Genomic DNA, 12866 nt, shown 5'->3' on the forward strand with positions numbered 1-12866 from the left:
AAAGGAATCTAGGCATTGACTGGATTCTTGCACACATAAAATTGTGCCCTAAATATATACCTTAAGTCTTTGCACTCTTAACATGTTTATCTCAATTCTCAGGAATTTCCTAGAATTGACCCTAACCATGGAGGGAGACAAATTGGCAGTTTGCCTAATGGGGACCTTCCACTAAAGGCTGAATTCTATGGAAAGTAAATTGGTGTTAATACTCAAACCAGTATATTCTCTGGAGTTAGATCTGCTATATTCATAGTTCCAATATATTATTTACTAGCTGTATGATTCTAGTAGCCATTGACCATTTTGTAGTGGGTAGGCTCTAAGATAACTCCCAATACCCCTATCTCCTGATATTAACTCCCTTGTATAATCACCTTATGTGACAGGGCCTGTGAGTTGTTTCTAACCAATAGAATGTGAAAAAGGTCATAGGCTTTCACTTCCATGATTAGGCTGCATAAAATTAAAATTTTTATCTTTCCTGCAAATTAATCTGGGTTTGGACACTTTGATGAAGCAAGGAGACATAATAGAAATGTTCATGTGGCAAAGAATTGAGGTGACCTCCGGTCAATTGCCAGCATTCCTCAAGGAACTGAATTCTACCAACAACCACAAAAACTTGGAAGTGGACCTTTCCCCAGTCAAGCCTTCAGATGAGACCCTATCCCTGCCCAACTCTCTGTTGCAACCTGTGAAAGACAGTGAAGAGAGGCCCCAAATAAGACAGACTCAGTCTTGTAACCCACAGCAATTTTGAAATAATAAATATGTGTCGTTTTAAGCTGATGATTTTGTGGCCATTTGTTGTACATCAATAGTTAACAAAAAAACTAGGGGTGCCTGGGTGGCTCAGTCAGTTGAGTGTCCAAAGTTCACTCAGGTCATGATTTCCATCTCACGGTTCATGAGTTCCAGCACTGTGTCTCTCTCTCAAAATAAATAAACATAAAAAAATATTTTAAATAGTTAACTAGCAAAGTCTTCAGGCTTAGTTCCTCATCTGTGAAATATGAAAAATAATAACATATCTTCATAGGTGTGAGGATAAAATGAGATAATTTATGCTAAACACAGCATTAAACATCATGCCTGCTATGCAGTAATATGGTTAATTGTTTTCATATTTTTAAATGTCATTTTAACAGAATGTATGTAGTGAAACCATTCATATCCTATTTATAACATGTTCCTTCTTTAGCTGATACTATTTATTTTTACATTTTTATTTTACTATTATAATATCTGTCACTTTAGATTATTCTATTTTTTAATTTTACATTTATTCTTAGATCACTTTTATAAGTTCATATATTACGTACAACATTCTCTCTTATACCTACTTTTACAATGGCAAGCAAGAAACAAGCAAAAGGAAAATCTTTCTGAAGATAGTGATCCAGATATAACAGTGGGTCTCATCCCCTGAATGATCCTCTCTTTATTAGATACCTCGCTTTTGTCTTAAAGAAACCTTCTGCCAACTCACATTTAACCGACAAAAACATTTTAGCTGTCTTTTCTATGAGACAGTGTAGATAAAGTTTCTTATTCTCAATTGTTTCCCTGTGAAAGAGAGAGGCTGAAATTCCTTACCATTCCATATCTCATAGTCTGATATAGTAGTCTATAAAACTGAAAAAAAGTAGCAAATATATAGTTAACACAGGAGAACTTAATTTTTAAACCTTAGGTTTTATACATGATAGTCTTAGCACCAAAAAATTATATTTAATCAATTCCTAATATAGGGTTATTTTATAACAAGGATTGGATCTCATTTTTACCTAATAGATGTTCAATAAACACAAACAAATCAATAAAACTGCCAAGAAACTTTGGAGCTGACAAAGATACTAAAATAATTCTCCCATAGTTTTCAAACTTTTTTGTTTCCTTTTAGCAGAGGAGCCATATTTTTCCAATATACTCTTATACAGTGACACCAGTACATAAATATAGATCAACTTATTAAAAGCAGAATCCTACCCAGTAGGTTTCTTTTGCACTCCCCATTAATATCCCCCCAACTTCCCTGCCCTAAGATGGAAGAGATCTTCTCCAGCCCCTTGCAAATATTAATCACCTTTTAGAGAAATGGACTGGGTCATTGGAGTGACACATGAAATTTTGTCAAAGTAAGATTGGGAGGTATCCAGGGAAAGTGAGAGCCAGACCCCAGGTGAATGTCTGGAAAAGTTTACAGAGCAAAACATAGGAGTCCTCCACTCCAAAGACAAGCTTCTATTTCCTCTTTGTAATCAATCTTGGGGAGTCAATGAGTCTTGGACAAATAGAGACAAGGAAGACACAGTTGCATCCTATGTGGACTTCCCAGTTCCGGCTTCTTCTCTGAGTACTTTAACACCAGCTGAGCACTGGCACCTGGGGGTTTCCTAGGGTCTGGCCATGCAGCTTCCTCTGTTGCCAAGGCCCCTCAACTCCCAGCCATCCTCTTCCTTGCACCAACTTGTATTTGTCTTCCAGGCCTCTACTTAAGTACTTTATCCTCTCCTAATTCTTGATCCCTTCTGGCTGGGGTGGGTCCTCTGGCTGTTCTCAAAGCTCCATGTGCTTTACCTAAAGTGGAGGATAATCTCACTCTATTGTAATTATCCCTTTATATCCCGGTCTCCTCCGTTACCTGGTCAGCTCTTTAAAGACAGGTGCCATGCTGTGTGTTCCTAGCCTCAGTGCTCTGCATACACATGGAATATAATTTGTTACTTAAATAGATTAGTATATCTTCACATAAAGCAGGGAACTGATATTACATGGAAATTAAGGATATATATATTCTTTTGCCACTTTCTGTCTGTGTGACTTTGGGCAAATCGCTTAAATGCTCTGGGCACAATTTTATGCTCTGTAAAATAGGAATAGTAAAATACCTGCTATATAGGGGAGCTTTGAGAATTGAGATTTTCCACATTAAAAATATTTAGCCTTAAATTACCACAGGCAATATGAGCTCAAAAAATGTTACCTATAAGTTATTAATAACTGTGACAGTTATTGTTATTTTTACCATCTGCCCCTGTTTTATGCCCTTGGAATCAGTGATTTCTATCTACTATGTCAGGTAAGAACCTGAGGCAAAGAGCCAGCTGCCTCTTCCCTCTGCTACATGCCAAGAGTCGCACCCAAGAGCCTTATGCCTTCAGGCTATCTGATTACACTAGTATCTTGGATGTTCCTCTGTGATTTTCCTCACACGTGCCTCAGGACTGATAGAGTTCTCTAGAAATAGTAGGCTTTGCCTCCTGGCAGATTACAATCTTCCATACACAGGAGTTTCTGCAGAGAGCTCCCATTATAAGCTTTCATTGGCTCCCTTCACAACATATTGTTGTCTGTGGTTTTTATCCTAGCCTGGTATGCAGCAGGGGAAGAAAAGGTCTGTGGTGCCAAGAATAAAGATTCCAAGAGGTAGCTGGAGCACAGGGGCTTTCAGAGGTGTCAAATAATGTGGTGATTCTTCTCAGGGTCTGTATGTTACGGTTTAATTCTCTTCCTGAAAAACAAGCTCAAGGGATCTCTCCAGGAAGCTCTGTAAGGCCTTACCAATCCCCAGAGAAAGCTGATCCTAAGGCAAAGGTGCAGCTTTCCATAAAGAACAGCAATGTTTGACCTTGACAATCAAACATCCATTGGGGTTGGCCATGGTCAGCCTAGAGCGCAGGAGAGGTTTTCTCTCATTGTCTGTAGAGCAACACTTAACTCTCTTGCCCCACCTTTCTGCCAAAAACATGCCACCTAAATTTACTGCCCTCCAAGAATTTGTCTGACAGTTTGGGCACAAGATCACAAATTATGGTATACCTATTTTTTAAAATATTGATCCACTTTTCTATGACCATTTAACATGATATCTCGTCTCATTTAATCCTAAAACACTATGAGATAGTTACCATTATTCCTCTTTTACAGATGACAAAACCGGGCTTAGCAAAGGCAAACGATTTGCCAAAACACATACTCATTAAGTTGTAGAGAGAAGAGATCCATTAATAATAGTCTTTAACTTTAAGCTTTTGAAAAATAAGAAGGACTCTTCCAATATCTTATTTTCTGTAACCAAGTATGTGGTTACATACTTGTATGCATACTAAGTATGCAAATAGGTATAAGACAAGGAACAAATGTATCTTATTTTAAAAATAATTTCTTTTTCCTATAAATTCCCAACTATACATATCTATATATATATATCTATATATAGATATATATATAGATATATATATACATAAATATACATATATACACACACATATATATATCACTTATATATAGAAAGATATATATATACATATATATAATGTGTGTGTATGTGTATGTACAGAGGATACGTTCTTGGGAAAACGTGAATATTAAGATAATGGTTATGATATTTACAGGAAAAAAATTTATTCAAGTGAAGGGTAGCATTCACACACACTGCACAATGTAACTCCTAAGGTTTGGAGCAGAGAAGCCTGCTTACCAGGCAGGAAACAGGGTAGAACATGCCTTTCAAGTCAGAAGTCCAGGATCCAGTCCTGGTCCTGTTATGGATGGGGGAAAGTCACAAACCCTCCCACCTTTGAGTGTTTTCATTTGTAAAGTAAATAATTAAGCTAGGGCAGTGGCTCCCAAATATTGACCTTTGATGAAATTTTCCTTAGCTTATGGTGAAAAGAGAAAAATAAAAACAACACACTTATTTGTATAAATTTCATTTATTTTATAAATCTGTTAAAATGGTTGCTTTTATGAACACTGGGGATTTTGGTTCCTCTTGGAAATCCTCAAGTATGTCTTCTATAATGGAACCTTGATGTTAAAAATATATATGTATTTTTACTGGCCCATCAATTTAAAGGTCTGGGAACCACTCAATTAACCATTAATGTCCTCTCTAGCTTCAAAACTCTATCCTCTTCTTAAATCACAAATGACATATAACTAGCTCTAAAGTAGGAAGGAAGAAAAGAAAACCTTTTTATCCCCACCTTGTTCTTGTTTAGCTCAGCATTTCCCCAAATGTGTCCTGTGTGAGACAAGCCCCTATCAAGATATCATAGCTATTTCACTAGAAAAATGGACTCTTTTTTAGTCAAATGAGTTTGAGAAACAATGGGTTAAAGATGTTGGGCAGGTTCCTTTACCGAGTAATTTTCAGAATGGGTGAAATGCTCACATCTATTGTGACTCCCCAAAAGAAGACAAAGCTGGAAGGCTCCTTAAGTTATTGGTGGAGAGCAGATACCTGCCCAACCCCCCTTTTGAGGACAATACACCTATTTCTGAACACAGTTTGAGAAAAGTGACTTCACCTAACCGAAAGTTCCTCAGTGGCTTTTATGATAAGCAAAGAAACAAGGAGACGTGCCAGTTATTTTGTAAGAAAATTATTTTTAACAATTTCTCAACAATTACCAACACTACAGATATTTCTTAAAATTACAAAGGAAACCTGGATAAAAATTCTTCAGATTAAAGTGCAAGGAAGAGACAAAATTCTTGTGGCCTTTTAGGGCAACATTTCTTTTTTTTTTTTTTTTTTTTTTAACTATAACAAATAAAGGAAAACTGTGTCAAGAGATTTGTATCCAGTGATTGCAACATGATAATTAAAGCATTTGGAATTTGCCGAAGTCTGCAGTAACAAAATTATGGCTATCATCCCTACACAGTGAATAGGAGATAAAATAAAACCATCTGTAGGTATTGAGCCTGAGAAAACCCCAGACTTCTCTCAAATGATGTGTCCTTGTTAAATATTTCAGCAGGAAGAACAATTCATTCTAAATACTTCTGCCTCAAGATTGATGTACTTAAACGTTTTTACAATGATCAAGGAACAACATTCTTGATAGAAGCAAAAGATCTAACAGTATGTGTTTTTATTTTTATTTTTTTAGTTTTGCATAATTATCTATCTGTTCAGAGTTAAGAAGGTTTACTTAGCCTTTTTTATTGCTTTTTACATCACCCTGTGAAATATCAACGGCCCAACCCTTCAGCCTTCACATTCTGGATTCAAGTTTCACTTACCACACTGAAGAGAGAACAGTTTTCACTTGGGACAGGATGATTTGGGAACACACTACCCAGAGGGAGGACCTGGGAAGGATCTTTTGGACATTCTGACACTAACACCCTCTCTCTCTGACCCTAGGTTTTGGACAAGACATTACCCCCAATATTTTCCGTCATAACCGTATAGTAAGTTCCAGCCTGTTTTTCATAGTCCTGCTGACTACAACAGTCTGCAGCCATAAAAAGCCTTCCCTGACCTAGAGTTGGCTGAGAAAGCGCCTCTGCAAAGGAACAAAAAAAGTACATGCAACGTCTACGTTCAAAGATAGGAGAGAGGCAAGCTCTTCTTTTGGTGCTGATGGGCTCAAAAGATTGTTTTTAGGGTCTAAATTTAGAAATTTCCATTTTCTTTTGATGGCATTTATAAACAAAATACCAACACTAAAATGAGAGCAATTTAGCCAGGAAAAGGGGGAGTGTCCCATCCAGCAGATCAAACCCTCTTCTAAACTCCCCTGGAGAGAAGTGTCTACAAATTAGCACATGACCCTACTTTGGTGTGACCTGCCTGGAGTCCCTCAAACCCCAGATTAGCAAGCAAGTATGTGTGAGGTTTACACCATTCAAAGTTTCAGAATTAGCTTCTTTTAAACCTAAAGCCAGAGCTCATTTAGTCTCTGGGAAGGGGAATGAAAACACCAAACAACTCTTTTTAACAGACTAGAAAACCCATCCACATATGATTCAATATACAAACACCGTAGTTTGAATCCATAGCATTCAAGCTACTGTGAACGTCTGTTAAACCTAATAAGAAGTTGGTCTTCATTTTTTGCATTCAAGAGATCCAGTTGAAAAATAAATAACAGAGGGGAAAAGAAGTAAAAGTTTAAGCAACTCCTTCATGCATATGAACTCTGACTCCACAGAATAACTGTATTCCCCCTGATCTGGCAAAGTAGATCACATTTAATAACGACATTTAAAAACTAGTATCTCTTAAAAATTATTTTTAAAACACAAAACATCAGAGCTACTTGCCTTTTGGCAATTTCTGTGCATTTCCCAGGGCTAGTGCAATACTTCCACAGAGAAGTAGACACCCCAAGCTGGAGAGCATGTTGCATTTGCCACCTCGCACGGGGAGTAATGCTGGTGGGTGTCCTGCAGCCCTGAAGCTGCATTTAAGCGGACTGTCTCCCAGTGACAGAGGCGGGCGGCCGCACTTAGCTGTGCTGTGGGCTTACTCACAGGGGGTGGAGACAAAATGACATCACACCCTTTCCCACACACACCAAAAAAAAAAAAAAAAAAAAGAAGGCACAACAGCAAAAACATAGCATCACATTTCTCTCTGTTAGGTTGTAACTGTCTCTCCTCTCTGTGAGAGAAAAACTTGAAATTTTGGTCAGTCTATATTTGTGAGAGAAATAGTATTTAGGCAATTCTTAACCATTTGAGGAACTACTTTTAAAAATCCAAAGAAGGCATGCCCAAAACCACTGGAACAAAAGAAAAACCTTATTAGGAAGGAAACTGTTTTTAATTATCTGGTAAAACAATCCAATTCTTCTTTTAAAGGGGAGTAAACTCATAAAAGTACACTTTGAACCATCCTGAAGTTCCAATATTATGAGAAAATATTAAGAGTAAGTCAGTGATTACATAGCAATTCATTATACATAACACATATGTACATATAAATGTATATACACACAGAAACATACACATGCATATATTCTAGAGATATGGACGCAGAAATGGAGAAATCACATTACTAATCGATCCCCAGCTCTGGGCCACACTCTAGATTAGTGTCCTTACCTATATCATTGCATTTTAACCATCACAGTGGTTATACAGGAGAAACACTGTTATTCCCATTTACCAGTGAGAAAAACTAAGGCTTAGTCTCCTGACCGAGCCTGTGTATTCTAATGGTTAATCATTTGGGTAGGCTCTGGAACAGAACTGACTGCAGTCTAAATTTGGATCTATGTGCCTTTGAGCAAATTTCTCCATCTATATCTCATCAACATTGCATAAATTCAAGGGCTTGCTCCTTGCAAGTCATTGACCCGATCAATTCACATATATTAAGACATTTATACCTCAAAATAACCTAGCAAGCAGACATTATCATCCCCCATTTTCCAGATGGAGAAACAGGGCGTCGAGAGACTAAGAGAAAGGCCTGAGGTCATAGTGCTTGTCTACATTAGAGCTGGCATTTTATTAATTTTTTTTAACGTTTATTTTTGAGACAGAGAGAGACAGAGCACAAACAGGGGAGGGGCAGAGAGAGAGGGAGACACAGAATCTGAAAGAGGCTCCAGGCTCTGAGCTGTCAGCACAGAGCCCGACGCGGGGCTCGAACTCACGGACCGTGAGATCATGACCTGAGCCGAAGTCGGCCGCTTAACCGACCAAGCCACCCAGGCGCCCCTAGAGCTGGCATTTTAATGTGGCAATTTAACTCTAGAATTTCCAGTCTTTTGTTTGTTTGTTTTTATTTTAATTTAATTTAATTTTTTTTTTTTTGAGAGAGAGAGAGAGCAGGGGAGAGGGGCAGAGGGAGAGAGAGACAGAGAGAGAGAGAGAGAGAGAATCTCAAGTGGTTCCACACTCAGCACACAGCCTGACACAGACTTGATCCCATGACCCTGGGATCGTGACCCAAGCTGAAATAAAGAGTCAGATGCTCAATCTACTGAGCCACCCACCCACTCTTAATTGCTAAACTTTAAATTCTAAACTAGAAATGATAGTACCAATTTCATAAATTTGCTAGCAGGATGTTTGGACAGGACTAACCATAGCACCTGGCACACAGAAAACATTTAATAAAGGAAAGCCATGGAAAACAACAATAGTGACCATAATAAATCCTCCAATTAAGAAGGACTATGGTTCTAATTGTACTTGTCTACCACTAAAGCCCATGTATGTCCTCTATCCCCTCTACATCTCCTGCCCCAAATATACACACATTGTTGGAATGACAGAGTTAATAAAGCACTTGAAATGTCAGCCATACATTTATATTGACTCCTTGAAAATAGCTCATTTCATGGGTTTGCTGTAGCTGAACCAAAACACTAAGTGGGAAGTGGAATAATGCTAGTCAAATAGAATTCTAGTCAAAAAAAGCTACCAAAAGAAAAATTGAAGAGACAGCCCCATCTTCCAAAAAAAGCGTGAGAAGGCACATTGTTAAAGTCATTTGGAGCCAGCCAGGTCTAAGCTCTCACCATAGGAATGCTCTGGCACTGGCTACGGAAGGGATTGGGTTATTTAACAGGTCTTTTTCATCTCTAATTTTTTACTTGAATAGGCAGCTCTCTCGAACTCAAATTTGGACATTCATCCAGCTGGCACTGCTGTCTTGGCTTCTATATGCCAGTGCCATCAAGTTAAGCCAGTGAGGCCACTGTGCTAGCAGGAAACGACAGGTTTTCTGAGAGGGGGAGAAAACACAGCAGAAATATTGAAAAGAAGCCTGGTTCTTCCAACAGTGTGAGGGGCTGGTCCCAGGGTTAGGTAATGGAATTCAAGAATCAGCCTCTGCTTGGCCCGCAGGCTAAGTCTGATCGACATTAGCAAACGGTATTTGCAGTCTGGAACTGACTGGGGGCTAATTAAAGAAAGGACAATCTCCAATTATTTTGTCAGAAAAAAGATGGCTGCATTACCTTAGCTAGTAAGACAATGAGCGTTCAGTGAAGTCGTTAAAGTATTAGAGGTCTCTTCAGACCAGAGAGGAGGAACATCCTAAAGAAACAGACCATGTCAAAGGAGGTAATTCACCTTCGCAAAGAACAAAAAGTTTTCAGTCATGTCAGAGTTCTAACCCAAAGAGGAGGTACACAAATACTCCAGAAGAACTCTAAATACCTTGCTATATGAGATAAAACTTCAGGGATGTGGTCATGTAATCAGAGGAGTGTTAAAGCCCTTTTTAAGGAAGAATTACCCTCTGAAAATAAGTATATTGAAGGTGATGCCTATGGAGTAATTTGCGCATCTCCATTAGGCTTCTCACTTGTCACAAAAGAATGCTGGTTCAAAAGTGCTGGTTCAAATGGCTCTGCCAGTATTTGTGTTTGTATTTATCTGTAGGTTTAAAAATGTGAAGCTCCATTACTTGTGAGATTGTAGAAGACTGAATTGCCATCAATATTCATGAAAAACCTTTTTGCATACATTTTTTCAAACCCATAAAATAGGGGCACCTTGGTGGCTCAGTTGGTTAAGCGCCCAATTCTTGGTTTTGGCTCAGGTTGTGATGTCACAGTCCATGAGTTCGAGCCCCGCATCAGGCTCTGCACTGACAGTACAAAGCCTGCTTGAGATTCTCTCTCTCCCTCTCTCTCTGCTCCTCCCTTGTTCGCACTCTCTCTCTCTTTCTCTCAAAATAAACAAACAAACACGCAAACATTAAAAAACCATAAAATATACAACACCAAGAATAAACCCTTATGTAAGATATGGTCTCCAGATGATAATGATGTGTCAATGTAAAGTCATCAGTTGTGACAAATGTGACAAATGTGTAACAAACTCTGATAAGGGATGTTGGTAGAGGAGAAGACAAAGCATATATAGTATATCTCTATTTGTGAGGGCATAGTGGGTTGGTATATGAGAAATCTGTGTGCATTCTACTCAATTTTGCTGTGATCCTAAAACTGCTCTAAAAAATAAAATCTACACTGGGTGTTGTATGGAAACCAATTTGACAATAAATTTCATATATTAAAAATAAATAAATAAATAAATAAATAAATAAATAATAAAATCTATTACAAAAAAAAAACCTTGTTGAGAGGACATTTAGGAATAACTTCTTGAAAAGCACATAAAATATATTTATATTTTCTCTCTGTTCTGTGAAAGGATGAACCATGCCTGTCTGTTTATCACTGTAGCTAGCACCTAGAATACAATAAGAATGCAGTATGATGAGTAAGTGTCAAATGAAACAGAATCCATCAATTCCTCCAGACAGTGTAAATGGATCAAGCTAGAGAAAGCTTGACTATGATCTGGAATGCACAATTGTTGGGGGACAATTCTCCAAGGGACCCTCATGTTTCTGTGTATAGTATAAGCAAAATACTGATTTCCTGGGCTCTAGACTATCTCTTCAAAGGTGTTTGTATACCAAACAGCTTTGGAAGATAGAAGTTTGTTTACTGCCCCATGTAATAAAAGGTAATGTCTCCCTCTGGGGCAAAGGAAACACATGCTCATATCCTATTATCAAAGATTCAGGTTCCCTAAGCTGACGATTTCTGCGGCATGTATACGTATCACCTGTATCTCTGCACTGCTCTGTGGATAATCTGAGCTCCTAGAATGTTTGGCTAATGCTACTTCTGTGAGTAAATAAACCGTCCTTTGTCTTTGACCCTGGAGTCTTGAGTCTCCTGCAAGGGTTTGTGAACTATGCATCTTAGCTTACACATAGGGCAAAATCTCAACCCTTCACAATTCTTGATAATAAGATCAACCCACTCCATAATATTTTTTTAGATCATCTTCAGTATAATGGCATCACCAACATTCAAGACCTCTAGAAGAATCAGCTATGAGATTCTCTGTTCTGCATAGTAAGAGTATTGTTAGACATTGTTTATTAAATCATATGGTATGCTCTTGATAAAAACCCTGGAGAAAAACCTCTTTTCTTTATGTACCAAAAAAAAAAAAAAAAAGACTGTAATTTTTTCTGAGCAACTGTATTTGTTTTGTGACACTGTAACCAGGTTTCTCATTCTGTGGTGACTGATAGAAAACCGGAGCCAATGCGTCACCCACCCATACTAAGTGTGTAGGTCTTTGTGGTGTGCAGGTTCTGGCATCATTCCTAGCTTTGTTTTTAATCCCCACCCTTATTTATTGCTTATTTTACTTGGAGTCTTAATTTACGTGGTTTCATAAGTTGCTTTCATGTTTTCTTTCTTTCTTTCTTTCTTTTTTGGAACAAAGTCAGGGATACATAAACTTGACACACAGGAGTTGTGTCAAAATATGTAAAGTGAGAATCTGGGAAACTGTTTTCTGCTTTCCTTCTCTACACAGCAGTAAGTCCTGATGCAATCCTGGTACAATGATCACATAACATTTGCAGAAGTAGACAAAAGACAGGAGGATATCCAGAACGCTACTCTAAACATACATCATATGTTTCATTCATTTCACATTTGGCCTTTGAAGCATTCAGTATTAATTTCATTATTTCAAATGGGACTTCCACTAAAACTCATAAATCTTTCTAATCTTGGATGTAAACTCAGTGCAGTCATTTTACCTATCATTTCACAATTTTAATGTCTCGTACATAAGGTCCTACACCGGGATATTTTAAAAGGCTTATATATCTACAATGAATGATATGTAAAGAGATGTTGTGGTTTTCTACGGGATGCTAATAAAAATAATTTTTTATTATGACTCATATTTGAAAGAGGTATGCCAGTGTTCCATATTTTTAGCCCAAATGTTGCTGTGATTACTGTACTGAAGGAGACTCATGATTCAATTGTATAAGTATCCTGCTCCAGTGGGGGTACACGTGACCAAAGCATAAAGTTCTCTTCCACATGCTCTTTACACAGAGAAGTAGTGCCCCTTAAATGCCTAAGTTTATAGGTCATTTTTCAGTCTGTCTATAGGCATTTGGACCTCTAGAGTTTTGGCTTCACAACCTTGAGGTAACAAGCAACTTGTATTTATAAAAGAATATAAAGAATCCTTTCTTTCTATTCAGATGGAAATGAGTTTAAGACCTAAGTTACACATTTCTGAGCTGTACAGTTTGCCTTGTTTTGTCTAAATTC

At 37.8% G+C, this 12866-nt stretch overlaps 1 protein-coding gene across 32 annotated transcripts in view; it reads right to left on the reverse strand.

Moving 5' to 3' along the window:
• Positions 1-7250, reverse strand: part of ABI3BP (ABI family member 3 binding protein) — a 262501-nt gene extending 255251 nt beyond the window's left edge. For 26 of the 32 annotated variants that reach the window (XM_053220772.1, XM_053220761.1, XM_053220771.1 and 23 more), the window contains exon 1: positions 7066-7249. In XM_053220772.1, the coding sequence (XP_053076747.1) occupies positions 7066-7144 (79 nt within the window). In that variant the 5' untranslated portion in view covers positions 7145-7249. Of the gene's footprint in view, positions 1-7065 lie in introns of all 32 variants that reach the window. The other 6 variants (XM_053220756.1, XM_053220744.1, XM_053220759.1 and 3 more) reach the window with 2 other exon arrangements.
• Between the last annotated feature and the right edge of the window lie 5616 nt (positions 7251-12866).

This window comes from Acinonyx jubatus, chromosome C2 (assembly GCF_027475565.1).
Source record: "Acinonyx jubatus isolate Ajub_Pintada_27869175 chromosome C2, VMU_Ajub_asm_v1.0, whole genome shotgun sequence".
Classification (NCBI taxonomy): domain Eukaryota; kingdom Metazoa; phylum Chordata; class Mammalia; order Carnivora; family Felidae; genus Acinonyx; species Acinonyx jubatus.